Here is an 18,913-nt window from a genome sequence, read left to right on the forward strand (position 1 = left end):
TATATATATATATATATATATATATACATATATATATATACAAATTATAAATATCACTCTTTATGCATTTCAATATTTTAGCGAATAAAACTGCAATATATCACTCATCTCTATCGTGTTGTTCATTCAAGTTACACAATCCACTTTTTTCACATGAATCAATATAAATTATATATTTCTATATATAGATCCATAGAAGTCAGTGGATGTACAGCCCATTGAAGCACGGCTCTATGGCCATTCGAGTCAATGGTGTAAAAGATTGATGTTCATTGGACGAGAGGCTCGAAACACATAATTGTGTGTCCCCTCTGGATGCCATACTCCTATGTGGGTAATATTTATATTGGATCTGGATCTGATGGCCTGCCTGATGCACATCGGGCTTTTTCAATTTTTTGACCTACTTGGAAGACCGGCTTCTCTTTATGAAGATTGGTTGAGCTCTTTATTAAAAGGGCGGGACTTTAAAACATCATATATTTAAATAGTTTTGAACATGATTAACAGCGTATGAAATATAATAGCATCACTGTTGAGCGCAGCGTGTTTGGTGGCACTGAGATACACATGCAGTTTTGTAATCTGAGGTAACACATTTATTTATGGTTATTGTTACTTTTAATTGTTGCAAAAACAGCTTTGAGCTTAGTTAATTATTTGTTTAAGAAATTTGAGTAGTAGTTTCAGCCGCTTTTGGGGATCACCATTCCAGACAACAAAAACACTCTTGAAAAACACCAGCCACTGGTGTTCAGCGAATGCTTTCCATTATCCTGCATTTGCATGTTTATTAAAATTTAGTCTAGTGTGACCACACATTTAAATCTTCTTTGAGATGCGACTTCTGTTTCTTTACAATCCATTCCTCTTTATTTCGTCACCGCTTCTGACACCACACTAACAATCAACTCCCTATATGTCTTTGGTCTCATTCCCTCCTGTCTTTTTCTTTAACTTCGCTAACAGTTTCTCTCTCTCCCTCACTCAAAACCCTTCTTTCTATTAAAAGCACTTTATTTCCACACACATGGGCATTTCACACAGGCATCTAAACTAGCAATTAGCAGACCCCAAGACATTTCCATTTACCAACTCTGACAAACGCTTGCCGAGCTACGGCACTCCAGACTCCCTCTGAACAGTCATCACTGACAGATGATCAGAGAGTGCCGTCACCACATTGAAACCCGCAGTAAAGGGCTGGAAGGAGAAAAGGGCAAGTATCTGGAAGGTTTAGCACTTTAGCGAGGTTGACGTGCTGCTGTGTGACGAAGGGCACTGTGATTGAAACGTGTTTTGGAGAGATGAATGTGAGCAGCTGGCTGCAGGAGCCAGTTCCTTTTTCAGAGAGGAAGACCAAGTTGTGTGCCAAGCAGTGATTGTGCTAAACACATCCACATGGCACAAGGAGGGAAATTTAATTAGAAAAAAATTGACTTGTATGCAGTGTTTTAAATCAGCATCAGTGGGGGGGGGAAAAACAATTTCTTTGTACCGAAAGTAAATGTATTGTTTATATCCCAATTCATATTTGTTTGTCTTGTTTTTGGCTGATGGCTGGATTTTAATGAGATGAAAAATAAGAGATTTCAGGTCACTAATGTAGTAGTTTTTCCTATCATGGACGGCATTTTTCTGGACTTGCATTTTTTTAATACTATGCTGATGATTTCAACCCTCTAACCCAGGGGTGCCCACACTTTTTTGCATGATGATCTACTTTTAAATGACCAACTCAATAAGATCTACCAACTAAAAAAACATTACATTTCATTTTACGTTTGATTTAAAAAAATAAAATAAATGCTTGTTGGGACTACTGCATGTATCCTTACATGGAATTCATTTTCAAATAAATAAAAAAAAAATAATAATAATAATGTTCAATGTTGATATCATCCAGTTTTAACACTAAACCCAAAACACCTACAGCACAATAGATTACAATAGACAGGGCATTTACCTTATTCTGATGACTTGCACTGGATGGAATCCGACAGTTTTGCATAATCAGGGCAGTAGCTGCTGGTAGCTAGTCTCAAACACTGCTAGCTTCGCAATTTCGCGCTCTGTTCTCAGAAGCCCTTGGGGGGTGCAAACCTAGTTGTCATGGCAACTGAATAAACAAAAATCTCACCTGGTCAAAATTTACTCATCAAGTTCAAGTTTAAAACTAAAAGAAGGAAAGACATTATATTTATTTTTATTAAAATTTAACGAAAGCACATTTACATTTTGTGCGATCTACCAGCATTGCCTTTGCGATCAACTGGTAGATTGCGATCGACGTATTGGGCACCCCTGCTATAACCCTACCCCTAAGCCTAACCACTTGCAAGTATATTTATGCATTTGGCTTTTATTCAGAACGAATTAGTGCAATGTATACATTTTATGTGTGTTCCCTGGGAATCAAATGACCTTGGTGTTGCTAAGTGCCATGCCCGACCAGCTACAGGAACACAGAAGTCCTTACAAAAACCTTTTTGTGTTTTCAGTTTTAATTAAGGCAGTATTTTGTATGTTTACAAACATACAAAATATGTTTGGTCCACACAATGTGAGCAAAACCCGACCCCACACACACACAAACACACACACACACACACACTGAGATGTACCTCATCATAGTATATCCTGAAGTCGGCTCTTTTTGCCCTCAGCTCCCACATTACTATTGTGCCGCTCTCAAAGCCTATCAGCAACTGAAACACACACACAAACACAGAGGAGAGCAGTAGCAGTTTGTCAGTCTCAACTGAGCAGCAGTAAACAGTGAAAACAGAGCAGAAGGTGTGCAATAAATGTCAGGGGCCTTTTGGCCGTTTTGGTTCACAACAAAACAGACACACCAGTGCATGGTCATATTTAATATTTATGTGGACAGGACAGAGCAAAGTCTTAATCAAAACAGACTAACTCTAAACCTTTCGTCCTCTCTTATCTCATAGACCTTGGCCAAAAAATTGGCTACACACATAAGTGTGGATTTGGTTTCATCATAGGAATTTTATTTTATTTTTTTATATAAAAATGCAGAAAGTTATCTGTGAGGGTTAGGTTTAGGGGTAGGGTTATGTAATAGAATATATAGTTTGTACAGTATAATATAAATGATGGCTATGGAGAGTCCTCGTAAACCACAAATACCTACATCCAACATGTGTGTGTGTGTTTGTTTGTATGTGCAAAGCTTGGCAAAGCTCATTAATTCAGAAGTGTGTGTCCTGTTGATTCAGCGGTTTCTACTGATATCTTCACCTCCACATGTGCACCTCCTTCCCTCAACTCATGCACTGTAAAAAGCTCTCAAAAAGCTCCTAGATCATGTCTGATTTTCCACAAATCATGCTGTCTATAGTTTTTTGTCTACTGACATTATTTTAAGGATAAAACATTTCAATGTTTTGTCAACAGAATGATAAAAAAAAACACTATAAAACAACTGTCTATCTCTAAAAGTCTCTTTGCAATTCCCATAAGAAATGGTGCTGCTGTGAATAAAACTTGCTCTAATGTGCTCTTGTCAAATGCAGGAACTTAAACTTAATTAATAATAACTTAATTAATAAGGTTGTATACAACACACAGTCTTAACCGGTTAGGAGCGGAAGCACATCGTGTGGAGCGGCGTCGTGGTAGATCCTACCCAAGGGTCGAGGAGTTACTACAAACACGGCGACCAACGACAGAGGGCCCTCTGCCCAAGGAAGACGCGGTTTACCAGCAGGAAAACCATTTTGCAGAATATACTTCACACAGGGTTGCCTAGGGGGACAACCAGCACATGTGGAGCACTTACCTGGGGTGGCAACGAGCCTCTCCGTAGGCTCGACGGCTGCTAGGCTAGGGAGGAAGAATGTCCAGGGTTCATACTTCTTGTGAACGCAACTGGGAAAAGAGTGCACATCTTCGCCTCAAGGGAGGGGAAAGGCGCTATACACAAACGATACACCCGGCCAGCTGACCTGAACTTACCTGTTTGTGTCACCTGATAACACAAGGGAAAAAACTGGCTTAACCATGAGGTTATGGAACCTCTGCTAGAGAGGTGCCGTGGGACAATGCCCAAGAAGCCGCAACACCCCTGGTAGAATAGGCTCGTAGACCAGCAGGGTGCGGCACGTGCTGGGTGTGATATGCCATAGTGATGGCCTCTGTTTGGAGACAGCGCTTCCCTTCCGCTGTCCACCGAAGCAGACAAAGAGCTCCTCGGAGATTCTAAACCTCTGCGTGCGATACAAGTAGACGCCAAGAGCGCGCACCGGACACAGCAACACCAAGGCTGGGTCTGCCTCCTCCTGGGGCAGCGCTTGCAGGTTCACCACCTGATCCCTGAAAGGGGTCATGGGAACCTTGGGCACGTAGCCCGGACCTAACTCTAGGCACAGTTCGCTGACAGAGAACGCCTGCAGGTCCCATACTTTCTTGATGGAGGTGAGCGCTGTCAGGAGGGCGGTCTTCAGAGAGAGCACCTTTAGCTCTGCTGAAGGGAGCTCCCCAAAGCTCTGCGCGAGAGGGACCAAAGGAACTACAGCGTCGGACGTACGGCGACGAGGCTGAGCCCGAGGTTCTGAGTCTAGAGACATCAAAGCACTTACCTGGCTCCTTGTGGCAGCTCCCGGAACAGCCTGGGACAGGGGAGGAAGATTTTTGTCCTCGTAGCCTGTGGAGATCATCACATCAGGGGCGGATTTTTGCTACAGCTGGGCGCGCGGGGGCGGGAGGCCCGTCTCCGAGGCACGATACCTGCCAGATAGAGAAATGGTGCCTGGTAGTCGTGATAACGACTGCCGGGGACACCGACTGTGAGGCCCAGGATATGAGAAGACAGCTTTTTTCTTAGAATGTGGGTACTGCGGCACGTGGCATTGCGGGTAAGAAAAGACCTCCATCCGGCCCTCCAATGGGGAAGGAGTGGTGCTCTTACCAGCTCCTGTGCAGCGGGTCTCCTACTTCCTGGACTGTCCATCTCAGGGAACGATTTGAAGCCTTTCTTGGGTTCTTGGCGACCGGCCATGAGACAGTGGCATCTGCTTTCTGAGGGTGGCTACTGGGGCAGGCTGTGGCGGAGCCAGTGTTGCTGCCGCAGGGGGACGCCCTTGGCAACAAACAGATGGGGGTGTGAGAAATTGTGTCGCGCCGGGGCAGGATGCGTTGAATGGTCCCCGTCTGCATTTTAACTACTGAGGATTGCTGGGCGAAATCCTCTACGGTGCCGCCGAATAGGCCAAACTGGTTCGACCAAGTTGGGCCAAAGGTGGTGCTCTTGGACCACTAAGGTGGACATCGCCTGCTCAAGAGACCACGCCGTGACCATCATCGCTCGGAGGGCGAGACCAGTCACTGAGCGCAGCTCCTGCATAAATCTTTGGTCAGAACTACCCTTGTGCCGTTCTTTGAGCACCACGGCTTGGTGCACTTGCTGGAGAGCCGTGGCGTGCAGGGCGGAGGTGGCCTGTCCAGCTGCACTGTAGGCTCAGTTATGAGTGAGGACGTAAACCCACGGGCCCTGGACGGGAGACTCGGACGGCTCTGCCTGGTGGCGGCGCGCTGCGGGCACAAGTGCACCGTGATTGCCTTACCAACACCGAGCACCCCCTCGCAGCCCCACTGTCGAGGGTAGTAAGAGAGGACGAGCCTGCAAACCGGGTCCGGGCAGTAAAAGGTGCCCGCCGCGATCGTGTGAGCTCATCATGCACTTCTGGGAAAAAGGTACGGGGGCGGGGCACGGACGTAAGCGGCACTCGGAGCCCCGGGACCAATCACCGGGCCACGAGGGTTCAGGGGGAGCGGAGGATTCCACTCCATCCCGACGCTCGCAGCCGCCCGGGCAAGCATGGCCGTCAGCTGCGCATGGCGAGAGACTGAACCAAGCCACTTTCCGATGCTGTAATCGAAAGCTCGTCCACTTCGCGAGCTGCAAACGCGACCACGAACTCGCCCTGAGACGAGCCGGCAGTCATATCGCGAACTCGCTGGGGCAAACGAGCGTGCTGGGGAATGGGAGATCCGTGGGTGGTTTCCCAGTGGAGAAGCTCCCATTGAAATCCCCAAATCGCCCCCAGTGCTAACTGACCCCGCCTCATACCCGTGGGTAGAACCGAGTCGGGGAGCCACTGGGGTGACCGCAACAATGACAGAATCATGTCCTCGAAGTGAGAGCATGATCCATCCACAAGCGCTGTCCCTGCGTGGGCAGTGCCCAACACGAGAGGCAGCGAAAGTGGCTGTGAGAAGCGGAGAGGTAACGATCGCAACCAGGAAATATCCAGAAACGAAAAAGGCATCTTGAAAAAGAAGTTTTTCGTTTGCACCACACTTTTAGAGGAAATTAAACTCTTTTATGTGTTTTAATATATATATATATGTATGTATACGTAGGAATAAATAGATATATATAAGTGAAGTTGTTCACTCCGTAGTTTTCTGCTAGTTTTCTGCTGCTGAAGCACCCAGGGGAATTTGCTCAGCACAACCGTGGTGTGCGAGGGGGACCGCTGGAATGCGCCATAGATCCAACAGCGTAGAGAGATGAATGGAGGCGGCAGAGGAATTCAGCTCTGTGAACTTGCTCGCTCGGCTCCGAAGAAGATATCTGATGTGTGTTTGTCACGTCACTCCTTTTATACCCATATGCCCGGGCGAGTGGCATGCAAATTCCACACTCCAATTTCCATTGGCCTTTTCTCAAGATCAGAGATGTCTGGCCTCCGCAGGAGCAACCCCAAATGTCATCTCATCGATACAACGTCGAGTGAGTGACAGATAGGGAACTACAATTCACTCCTATGTTCACGTAATTGAAGTATTGAGAAAAATATATTTGTGGTTTTAAGTCCATCTCTGTTAGCTTTGAAGACAATTTTATACTAATTCCCTCCTTCTTCCTCATTCACTTGCTATTTTGAAAATAGCAGGCAGCATACAGTGTATACTGTGCAGTATTCAGTTGTTAGTAGTGGCAATGAAGATATTGTTCTAATCAGAATAATGGTTAGGTGAAGTGTCTTAAACTAAAGGCTACTTGCTATTATTGACATATAGACATATGATTGGGACAGGAATGACTAATTTACTGACTGAATGTTTGATTCAAAAGCCTTGAGCTCATATCATGTTTTGCATAGTTATGTTACTAACATTAAACTCTAAGACAAGAGCTTACTGGTTCGCCAAACCTGTCTTTATCAATTGCTCTAATGCATCTGACCTGCTGTGACTTAGCAATGTGTAACATGGCCTGGTTATTTTTCCTGGAAAATGGCCCCACAGTACCCACTACAAAATGCCATACCTCCTCCTGGAGACAGCAGGAGATCAGAGAAATGGCCTAAAGGATGTTCACCCAAAAGTGAAAATTATTTACTCAACCCCATGTCAACTCAATCCAATTAGATTTTTTTGTTTTTTCTGCAAGGCACAAAAGGAGATGATGTCTGAGCAGATTTTGACAAGTGGAAGATGGTTTATTGTTCCAAAAATCTCCATAAAAGTAGCGTAAAAGTAATCCATAACATGTGTGAGCTATATTCCAAGTTCGATCTTAGAAAGCCATAAGAAGGTTTCTGTGAGCAAAAGACAGAAACAAGTAATTCCCCTTTGCTGTCATTTGTGGTCACATATATAGCATTGTGATTGGTCCCGTGATGCAAGAACCAAATGGGTTGTCCCTCAATGACGTCAACAAATCTAAAGGCACCATTATTTTAATTGTACACATATGTGAATGAGACATGTGAGTTCTGATGGGAAAGGTATCAATGAGGTCTGGTTTCAAAAGACTTTGAAATATAGTGCATAGTCATATGGACTTCTATCAGTATATGTTATTGGTGATTTTTTTTTCTCCTATTTGGAGCTTGGCAGCAAATATCACCATCCACATTTCTTGTAGAATAATTTAGACAATTTGGCCTAACATCTACTTTTGTGTTACTCGGAGGAAAGAAAGTTTGAGGGGGTTTTGATCAACATGAGCGTGAGTAATTGGTGACAGATCTTTCATTTTTTTTGTGAAACTATTCTGTTAAATGAGTGTGATTTTGTGTTTATATGTGTGTGTGCATGAGTGAGAGAGAGAGAGAGAGAGAGAGAGCGAGAGAGAGAGAGACAGATTTTCAGCATGCATCCCCAATACAGGATACTAGATGCTAAGAAAAGTAGTTGGGGTGAACACCAGGTCACATAAGTGTGTGTGCATGGACCCCAATGAGTGTTAATTAATCAGTCCTGTGCCAACGCATGCAAAGTGCCTATTAAAAATAACTCCACTTGTTAAAGGAGCACTTACACTTATTTTTCTTAGTTTGTGGGCTTATGTGAACATTTGTTTTTGGTTTTCTGGGAAGCTTTAAATTCTTGATTCCTTTAAAATGCAATGAAAAAAGATGAGTAAAAGAACAGTCCTCACCTTTCCTTCATCTTTTGGACTGTCACTCAGATGAACAACTGGACCTGGATGTGTCTTTGTTGATCTGAAAACAGAGAGAGATTCTATTTCTTTAATAGATAACAGAATGATAGACATTACAAATCTTCATCATGCATATTGAGCCAGTGATACGTTTTTACAGACCTCGTTAAATCAGAATTAGATTTTTGTGATATTATGTCCATCTTTGTGTAACAGGTTTGAGGAATGTGGAAATGGGATATCCAACTCAAAGGTAAGTTTATTCACACAAACACGTTCGCTTGACTGTGTAACAGTAAATCTTCATATAAACACTCAAAAAGCTCTATTTAGTGGGACTGGCAGCTGCCAACACACTCTAAGCTTCATCTGGGCTCTCTCTCCCTCACTCTGAGGTCTGGCCCCTTTTATTTCCCCATCTCTCACTGTAAACAAAGAAACAGCAATTACCAGCAGTTAATCTCAGGTGAAAACCCTTACCACTTCTTCTCTCCCCAGATGAACGCTCAACAACGCCCTCGCCTCCACACTCTGTTAGCTTTGTGACCTTCTATATACTAGTGCTCTCTTACTCATTCACTTACTATTTAAAAATAGAAGAAGCATTATTTGTATACTATGCTGTATTTTCAAGTTAGTAGAGGTTATTAAGATTCCAGCATTCCAATCACAATCATGATTTGGGAAGATGTCTTAAACTAAAGGCTATTGGCTTATTTTTTAAAAATCCCTTCTGTATGTCCTGCCACAACTTCTTTTAATAGGAAATATTCTGAATATTCAGAAAGTTTCCCCCAGTGTTTTTGACAGAATTCTACCCATCAAGGTCTTCTTTTCAGTAGTATTTCAAAGGAAAAGAGTGACAGGTCGGGAAATGTGCTCAGACAGTCTCCGGTGAAATGACTCCTCTGGTATTGTGTGGGAATATGCCAAGTACAAGACAGACATGAAAAATAGCAAAGTAACGTCAGAGCGAGAAGGGGAAAATAACTCTTTCATGTTTGTGTGCACACACACAACAACTGACACTCACAGACACACATTTGTCTCTGCTGGTGTAAATGTTATTGGACTAGACATTACAGAGACTCTAGGCCAACACAAAGCCAAAATATCACATAATGCCTCCAGCGAACTCTGGTATCATGGCAACACAGAAACTCATTTAGTTTACTAATCAGTTGCTGTGCATAGGAAAATAAATGTGAAATGCTGTAAAGAACATGTTGAAAAGTGCCCCCCATGTATTTTTGTTATAGCAATCACAATACAAAATATTAAGTAAAAACACGTGTATTGTTTTATCTGTAATGTGCAGAGTTGGGTAGTAACATGCTACATTGTAACTTTTTGGGGGGAAAATTACTTTTAGAGTAGGTTTAAAAGTGGGTACTCCTTACTTTCACTCAAATAAATTTGGAATTAATTTGTTTTACTTTTACTTCTTTAAAATGGGTGGCATTCCTGTCATTACATTACTGGGTTTAATTTTAATTAATGTGTAATTTATTGAGAGATTACTGAATGGCAATTTTACGAGGGCATGCTGCTGTCATCGACTATCACTCAAGTCATCAGTGCTGCAGCATCAAACTCTTCAGAGTGAAACATTTTCTTCACTCCGCACAGTGATAAAAAGGATAGTTTCGTCATGCAATGCCTTCATTTAACAACAAGACAAGCTGATATTTCAAGATTAAAATCACAGCTTCAACTTAAGGTAGCACGTTGAGGTATATTTTAATGTAATGCGATGATCATTTTCAGTGTGATTCTGTAACTGGGCTCTTATGAAATCAGTTTTTAAGTGTACATATTTAAATCAGCGCAGCAATATATCAGTGAGCTTTGTCACAGCTACTTCAGGTGAATTAACTGTGTAAATCCATTTAAACATCCAAGTTAATTTTAAATAAATGCCTTGGCTCTGCGTTTGTGTGATTGACAACTGGAGTGCGAACAGACAGCATTTGTGGCATGCACAGTGAGGTGCATGGGGCACGCGCATGAGAGATGTGCGGGCACGAGGCGGTCATATGGCGAAGAGAGATTGGTTGTGTCCAAAATCATTCACTATTTCCTATATAGTGAATGGCAGTTATCTCAGCAGTGAGTGAATGAAACAAGTGAATTTGGACGCTGATGTATACACAAAGTGTCGGATCTCTGGGGCTGTCACAGAAACAACTTCACATATGAACATTTAAAATACTTGCACCCTACTTGTTATTCTTATTAAATAATATAGAAATACAATACATTTTCATTCTGTTTGTCATTTTTAATATATACTGCATGTTAATATAAAGAGTAAACACATTTGATCAAATAAAGAGTACATTTTAAAATGTATCTGTATGTTTTGTCTCTCTACATTTTAATCAAGTAATGATTTGTCAAAAAGTAATTTTAATACATTCAGCATGAAATAAAACATTGCATGATTGAAGGAAGCAGTAAACTCCCAGCTAGTACATCTTCCCTGTGGTGGATTGTGGGCAATTAACCATTAGAGTGCATTGTGGGTAATAATGATTGAACAAAAGTAAGGAAAGAGTGGCTCACTCAGAATTCAGACACTGCTACAAAATGGCAGACACTCAAAATAGTGTACTATATAGTGGATGGGCGCCCATGACCCTGTTGCCGGTTCACCTTCCTTCGATCACTTTTGGTAGGTACTAACCACGGCATACCAGGAACAAAGTGGAAGTGTTTCATACATGTTTAATGGTCTCTTTCTCTGTACAGATATCAAATGAAGTGTACATAAAGTCAAGCGTACACTACAAGACTAAAGATCGTTGCACACTTATGAGGCGCTAGTTTTAAAACAGATGTGTCCACTGTCCTGACTATAGAGAGAGAAATAATGAGTAACAGACAATTAAATTGTGAAAGAGCGAAAGAGTCCAAGAGGAGAGAGATTCAGTGGGATGTCGGAGAAAATAAATAAATAAATAAATAAATAAGTAAATAAAACTTTTCCCTATTTATAGCTCTTTATCATTTTTATGCAGTTTGTATAAACAGAGCATAAATGGCTGTATACACTTCATCTGTTTTTTGGTGACATAAAGAATCAACATACTGCTACATACTGTGTAAAAATATATTTTGTGAATGTAAGTACTGTCAGAGTGGAGAATGACAATGAAATTGACATTCACAGTATGTGTTTAGTTGTTTAATGTGTGCACCAACATGACAGAAAACAAAAAAATGTGAATCTTTAAATGTACCCAGGGTGACAAGCTTCAGTCTTGTAGTGTACAATTGACTTAAGATGTCTATAAGATGGAATGTCTAAACTGTAAATCAGTTCTTTTCTTAGTAATATCAGCAGCACTTTTTTTAAATGTCGTAGCATAAAACCACATACCACCACAAACATCTCATCCACTCCTGTAGTCCTTTATCTTCACACTGAGCTCCCATTTTGCTTCGATCTGCACTAGTTTTCATAATCGACTGACCTTCAGCTCCACCAGATCATGATCTGTCCATCATAATGACTCCTTTTCTACCATTACTCAATTTCTGCAACAGGTATTTTCTTGACTCTGAGCTCAAGCAGTGTACTTATTTATTTTCCTTGTGAAGCCTCCTCATCCTTTGCGACGACTTCTATAATGTTGAATTAATTTTTAATTTCACTGATCTGTCACAGCTCCATGTCCCAATGGTACCTCTGGTTACCCAAGAGAAGCTCATTTCTGCATCTTCTACAATCTTTTTTGAAACATATTACCCAATACTCTGAGTGCCTCTGAGTTCCACACCAAGGCTATCATTGATCCATTTTTATATAAAAATGTAATTCAATGGCTTTCTCTGCAGATACTACAAGAAAATATTTAGACAATTATTTATTAGTATAGCGCTTTTCAAAACACATAACTTCAAAGCAGCTTTACAAATAATTATGCAATAACATAAAATTATGCCTTGAAGTCCACAGTTTGCAATGGCATCTTTTGTTCATTTTATTGGCCAGATACCCCTAAACCCGTGGAATGGTGACATGGAGCAGACTCAGCATGACCTTCTGAACTACCACACAGAGTTAAAGCAGGCTTTCTTTGAAAGGTTTCCTTGTTAAAGCCCCTCTTGTTAGCACGATCCTAATATGAAGACATCTGATCTTAATCGTTGATTTAACACTCTAAAATGTACAGAATGCATTTGGACCCAAAATGTACACAATACCTAGCCATGCTAGATAATTCTGAAAATTACTTTTACCTGTGATTCAATTTTATAACTGACAAATTAATGATTATAGACCGATGTACCTTTTAAAATATGTGTAGTGATTTGTAATCAATTGTAACTGACAAATCGATGATTATAATCTTTAATCTTGTATTATTCATCTCACTCTACTAATAATGGTAACTATTCAAGGCTTAACCTGATAATATACCCTGACAATCAGGTTTCTCATAATGTGTAATCTATTATGCATGTTGTAAAACCAATGAATTTACCAGTATGATTTGTAATCAGGTATTTTCATGTTTTGTTACTTACACGTATCATTTTCATGAAATTATGTCATATTTAGTATGCAAATTATTTTACATAGAGAATGTTGATGACAATGAATGTCTCTTGCACTGTTTTCAAGATAAAACATTTCATGATTAAACATTCACTAGTATGAGCGGGAAGTTTGTAAGAATCCTCCACACAAAGGATTGTAAATCAACTTTGAAAAAGACAGACCAGTTGACCATGTGACTCTGAAAATCCACTTCTGATTGGCTTAGGACAACTTTGGGGTGCAGCCAATTTTAGCTCAAAAGTTTCCTACCAAGGAAGAACACTCTCTCGGTATCCTCTTCTCTCTCAGTCTTCTCTCTTCTTCAGCTCTCTTGCTCTTCATTTCCTCTGCAGCTCTTCATTTCCAGTCTCTGTGCCATGTAGGGTTCAATGAAACTTGGGACCCGAAGTCTCAAGGAAGCCTTTCACTCTCTGCTCTACAGTCACACACACGTAACAGGAGTCACAAGTCCTCTTGCGGAAGGCCTCACTTCAAAGCCCACCACCTCATAATCCATCGACACAACAGATATCACAATCTAACAGAGGTCCAAAACACTGATAGTATGACATTTCTACAAAGAGCCAAAGAACCAAGCCATAGCAAGGAAACGCAATGCAAGGAATTGCAACAGCATGCAAGTACCTCTCCACACTTTTGCTCAAAGTGCTGGTGTATTAGCGAAATACTTTGAGTCTAAATCGATTTGCAATCGGATTACCCAAAGAAGGATCAAAGGTTCTAAAGGCATTGTCAACAGACTCCATAAAGTACATTTTCACTGTATTGATCATTCTGTCACTTTACTCACCAACGTGTTTCATGTTGTATGTGTTAGATTAGTTTTATGTTTAGAATAGCAATACATTTTGTCTGCATCCAAATATAATTTGACTGTGGTATATTTTCGATAAATAATCTCATCCCTGTTTTTAAAAGATTTTGCTTCAAAGCTATACCTAAATATGTGTGCGTGACAGGGCGGAGGGTGGGTCCGGGTCGTGATTATACACACCCGGTCCCTTATCAGGATAATTAAGCCTCTGAAAGGGATAAAGGCAGACTGCGGATAGTGGTGCGATGAGAGAGAGATCGTTTACTGTCAGCTGACCATCATGTGTGTGTTTGTGTCTTTTGTTTAAGTTTCTCATTAAAGTATTATTTATATTGTCAAATCGGATCTCGCCAGTTCACCGATATGCCGTAGCTTGGTCCTCGGCCACTCCTCCACCCACTAACGGACGACAGCCGTGCCTCACTGGGCGGATAGGAGGCAGTCCTCTAGCCCCTGCCAGACGGAACGCCCCGCCACGTTATCGGGGAACAGAAGGGGTCTCCTCCGCCCCTGGAAGCGGTTCTCCTGCTTCAGGCGGTCGGCAGCGAGCCCCTCCCCCCTCGCGGTTGGCGGTCTCAGACCCCGGCACATTTCAGCGGCTGGTAGAGGATCCACCGGCCCTGGCAGCGGCCCTGACTGCTACAGGCGGTCAGTTAAGAGCCCCTTCTCCCCTCGTGGTCAGCGGCCGTCTTCATCCACTGGCAGACGCCCACGGCTGCTCCATTGGGGTGGACGGTAGAAGCGAGAACTCTACTACGGCGTATCCCTCCTCCTTCCTGGGTCTTGGGTGTGTATAATCATGACCCAGCCCTGCTCTCCGCCCTGTCACAGTGTGATATTATTTTCAATAAGCCATGAGAATAGTATTACTCCAATAAGTGAATTAATCATAATTCCCTTATTAAAGATAAATTGTGAGTGGATAGAACGAGACGTTGTATTACGAATTCAATGGTGGAGAATTTTATTCCGACAAATAATCTAATTATTTGAGATTTATCTTTTTATAATGGTTGTTGAACATGACTAATTCCATTAAACATGTCCTTACATAATAATGATGTAGAATAAGGACAGTTTATTCCTTATTAAATTCCTAGCTCACATACTGTTCCTACAACACAATGTTTGACATTCCAACTCACTATGCATAAATTAAAGATGCACTTTGTTCACTTGAAAAATGTTATACCCGAAAAAATGAATAGTAATTTTTCGGACACTTTCGGTTGCATAATAAATTACTCTAGGATGATTATACATACAAAGGCCAACAGTATCTGAAAAGGTTTTCCTGATGCTGCTTCCATTCTGAAAGGAATGTTTACTCACAATGACTGTCATATCAACCAGCAAAACAAACAAATCTTACCTTTCATTAATAGACTTTCCTAAAACTACAACATAACTCATATAAGAGACTATCAAAGGAATTAACAATTTGTAAAATGCATCATTATGTGTCAGCATTATTAGGTGGATTATAATGGTTGCTTTTTAAGATTACCAAATCATGATGGACTAAGAGAATACAAAACAGGGAGAGTGAGAGAGAGAGAGACCTTTGAAAAGTGTTTTGACCGCTGGCAGGTTCAACAAATTATGAAAAAGAGTGATTGTTTTAGTGAAAGACAAAGGCAGAAAGGATATAGGAAAGATATTTCATCTCTAAACAAGTCTCTCTCTCTGGGATTCAAATTTAATTTCAGTCTGATGGAATGTCCAGCACAGCATTGATGCTCGTCTCATAAAAAGCAGTGACCCTTTGTCTCCGCTCTCTGTATGAGTCCTATTATTGTCCTCTAACACAGGCAAAGTGAGCGAGGTGTAATGCACTCCTCTTCCTATGTTCATCTTTATGACTAGATGAACACACCAGGCGATTTTACCTTCCTCTTCAATCACTTTTTTATTTTTCTATTAGGCAATGTATTTACAAAACCTTGCTTGGTCTGACACCAGTTTATATGAAAATATGCAACAATTCCTCTCTGCCAAATTTCGAACAAGATTAACCAATTGCATTCTCCTCAATGTTTCTTATCCTGAATATCTGCCTTCAAATTTGCTGATGCTAATGATTGGAATCACTTGCAGAAAGAAAAAACCCACTGGAATTGGACTATAACATCTCTGTGCTAGCTTTTATTGATTTTCTTATAAATATTTTAACTAACAACTGCAAATGCTTTTAGGGGCAGTCACACTAGTCTTTGAGCATGCAGTTTGTTTCTGACAGTGCAACTGACGAGGGTATAATGTCATGCGGGAGGGCTTCTGGTGTAAGTAAATGATAGATCACAAATAAATAATGTTTAAAAATGTTCAGATATTTTGTCCACTCACTTTCCTGAAACAATAAAACACGCAGTTTTGAAATATGTCTTTGTATTAAACCAAGAGGTCAGTGTGTGACATTTTGATCTTCTATTGATCACGCGTCTTCTCGTCATTCAGGTTCGCAAGTCAAAGTTCACCAAACTTGAACTTTCATCTGCAGCCAAACATGAATTTTCTTCACATTGGCATATGTTTTCAGTCTCCTGGGTTTGGATGCATTTAAATGGGAATGTATGGAGCGCAAAATGTGGTGTGAGTGCCCCTTTAGACAGAATGTGTAACAGCTGCATGTAAACTGTTTTGGCAGCTATATGTTCTTTGTCCATTATTTTAACTTTAAATTATCTTATTTTCTAATTAAAGCTGAAGTGTAAAATTCCTGTGCCGTTTAACTTAACGGAAATGTGAATATGAAACAAATAATGTCTGTTTTCAAACAAGTCCTGAACACTCCTCCTGTTTTCCATTGGTTAAACAAACAGATATTCACACCCCAAACTCATGCCATCCACACTGTGCTGTATTGAAAACAAAACAAAAACACATTATTTGATGTTTTACCTTCAAATTTTTAAAGTTTTTTGTTTGTTTTGTTGGTTTGTTTTTAAACAAAAATATTGGAGCAACATATGCTGCCATCTAGATGCCATCTTTTCAATGGACATCCCTGCATTTTCCAGCAGGACCATGTCAAACCACATACTGCCCAGATTACAAATGCATGGCTGTGTAAGCAGGGAAGGTGGGTGATAGATAAGCATGCCTGCAGTACTGACCTGTCTCCAATTGAGAATGTTTGGCACATTATGAAGTGCAAAATACGTGAATGAAGGCCCTTTACAATTGCGCAGCTGAAGACCAGCATAATGGGTGAATGGGGGAAATTCCACTTGCTAAACTTAACAAACTTGTGTCTTCAGTGCCTAAAAGCTTAAAGGGTTAGTTCCCCCAAAACTGAAATTTCTCATCATTTTCTCACCCTCATGCCATCTAATGTGTGTATGACTTTCTTTCTTCTGTAGAACACAAACAAAGATTTTCAGAAGAATATCTAAGCTCTGTCGGTCCGTTACCTTGGCAATCATGATTTCAAGCTCTTATTACACTTCATATAGTGCCATCAAGTGCTCTGTGCCTGCATCAAGCACTAGGAAATGTAATGGAGCTTGAAATCATGATCGTGCCTAGAGACTGAAATGGCAAGATGTACAATGAAAAAGGAGATATATTTTGGTCTGTTCTCACCCAAAACCAAATAGATCACTTCAGAAAACATTGATTAAAACACTAAAGTCATATGGATTACTTTTATACTGACCTTATCTCCTTTTTCGAGGTTAAAAGGCCTTACCACCATTCACTTTCATTGTAAGGACCTACAGAGTTGAGATATTCTTAAAACAATATTAGTTTGTGTTCTGCAGAAGAAAGAAAGTCCTACACATCTGGGATGGCACAGGGTGAGTAAATGATGAGAGAATGTTCACTTTGGGTGAACTATCCCTTTAATAAGTGTTCTTAGAATAATTGGTGATGTTACACAGTGGTAAATAGCTCAATATTGATTGGCAAATAAATTATGTTGTTAAAAATAGCCTTTTCCATCTTAGATCTATAGCAAAGTTGAAGTCCATCCTCTCTTTTAATGATTTGGAGAAGGTTGTTCATGCCATTGTGTCTTCTCGTTTGGACTATTGGAATGCTTTGTATCTGGGTGTGAGTCAGGCCACTATCTCTCTCTCAGCTACTAGGCTTTTAACTGGAACCAGGAAAAGAGACCATATTACCTCAATAATGATTTGCCTACATTGGTTACCGATCCAATACAGAATCCAGTACAAAGTGTTGCTATATGTATTTAAGGCTCTCCATGTTTTAGAGTACATCTCTGATTTAATAAGTTTGCATCAACCTTCATTGTCTCACCACTCTGGTGATCAGCTGTGTTTGTCCGTTCCTCGATCTCGCATAAAAGCTCAATTTGATAGAGCTTTTGCGGTGGCAGCCCCTAGACTTTGGAACGAGCTTCCGTTGGCCATGAAGTCATCTCTGTCTCTAGTGTCTTTCCAGGGGGCCTTAAAAACTTATTTATCTTTCCCTAGCTTTTAGATAATTGCATCATAAATTGTACTATGTCCGTTTTTATATATTATATACTGTGTATGTAAAAATATACACACCCCTGTTAAAACAGCAGGTTTTTGCGATGTAAAGACTTTTTGCACCTTTAATGTAAAAATTCGTACACACCTGTCTTCACCTGAAGTGACTCTGATTAACTTAAAATAAATCTCAGCTGTTCTTGTAGGATTTTTCTGACATCTTGTTGGTTGCATGCTACTACAAGTGCCATGAGCCACAAAGAGCATACAAAACATCAACGGAATCTCATTGTTGAAAGGTATCCTTCAGGTGAGGGCTACAAATAAAAATCCAGAGAATTAGATATACCATGGAACACAGTGAAGACAGTCATCAACAAGTTGGGAAAGTATGACGCAAACCTTTTCTGATAAAAAAAACATCCTAGCCTGGCTAAAAACCTATATGTAGTCTCCCAAAACCATGTGGAAAAATGTGTTATGGTCTGACGAGACTTAAATTGTAAAAGGTATGTTTGGCGCAAAAACATTTGGTGAAGCATGGTGGTGGCAGCATCATGCTTTGGGGCTGCTTTTCTTCAGCTGGAACTGGGGCTTTAGTGGAGGTGGAGGGAATCATGAATAGCTCAAAGTACCAGTCAATTTTGGCACAGAACCTTCTGGTGTATGCT

The 18,913-nt window shown here is 40.8% G+C and overlaps 1 protein-coding gene across 2 annotated transcripts in view; it reads right to left on the minus strand.

Annotated features, from left to right (window-relative positions):
- Positions 1-18,913, minus strand: part of stxbp5l (syntaxin binding protein 5L) — a 252,949-nt gene that overhangs the window by 81,144 nt on the left and 152,892 nt on the right. For both annotated transcript variants that reach the window (XM_052148848.1, XM_052148847.1), the window contains exons 6-7: positions 8,417-8,480; positions 2,625-2,708 (exon numbers count right to left, since the gene is read on the minus strand). In XM_052148848.1, coding sequence (XP_052004808.1) covers positions 2,625-2,708; positions 8,417-8,480 — 148 coding nt within the window. The remainder of the gene's footprint in view (positions 1-2,624; positions 2,709-8,416; positions 8,481-18,913) is intronic.

This window comes from Xyrauchen texanus, chromosome 18 (assembly GCF_025860055.1).
Source record: "Xyrauchen texanus isolate HMW12.3.18 chromosome 18, RBS_HiC_50CHRs, whole genome shotgun sequence".
NCBI classification, from domain to species: Eukaryota; Metazoa; Chordata; class Actinopteri; order Cypriniformes; family Catostomidae; genus Xyrauchen; species Xyrauchen texanus.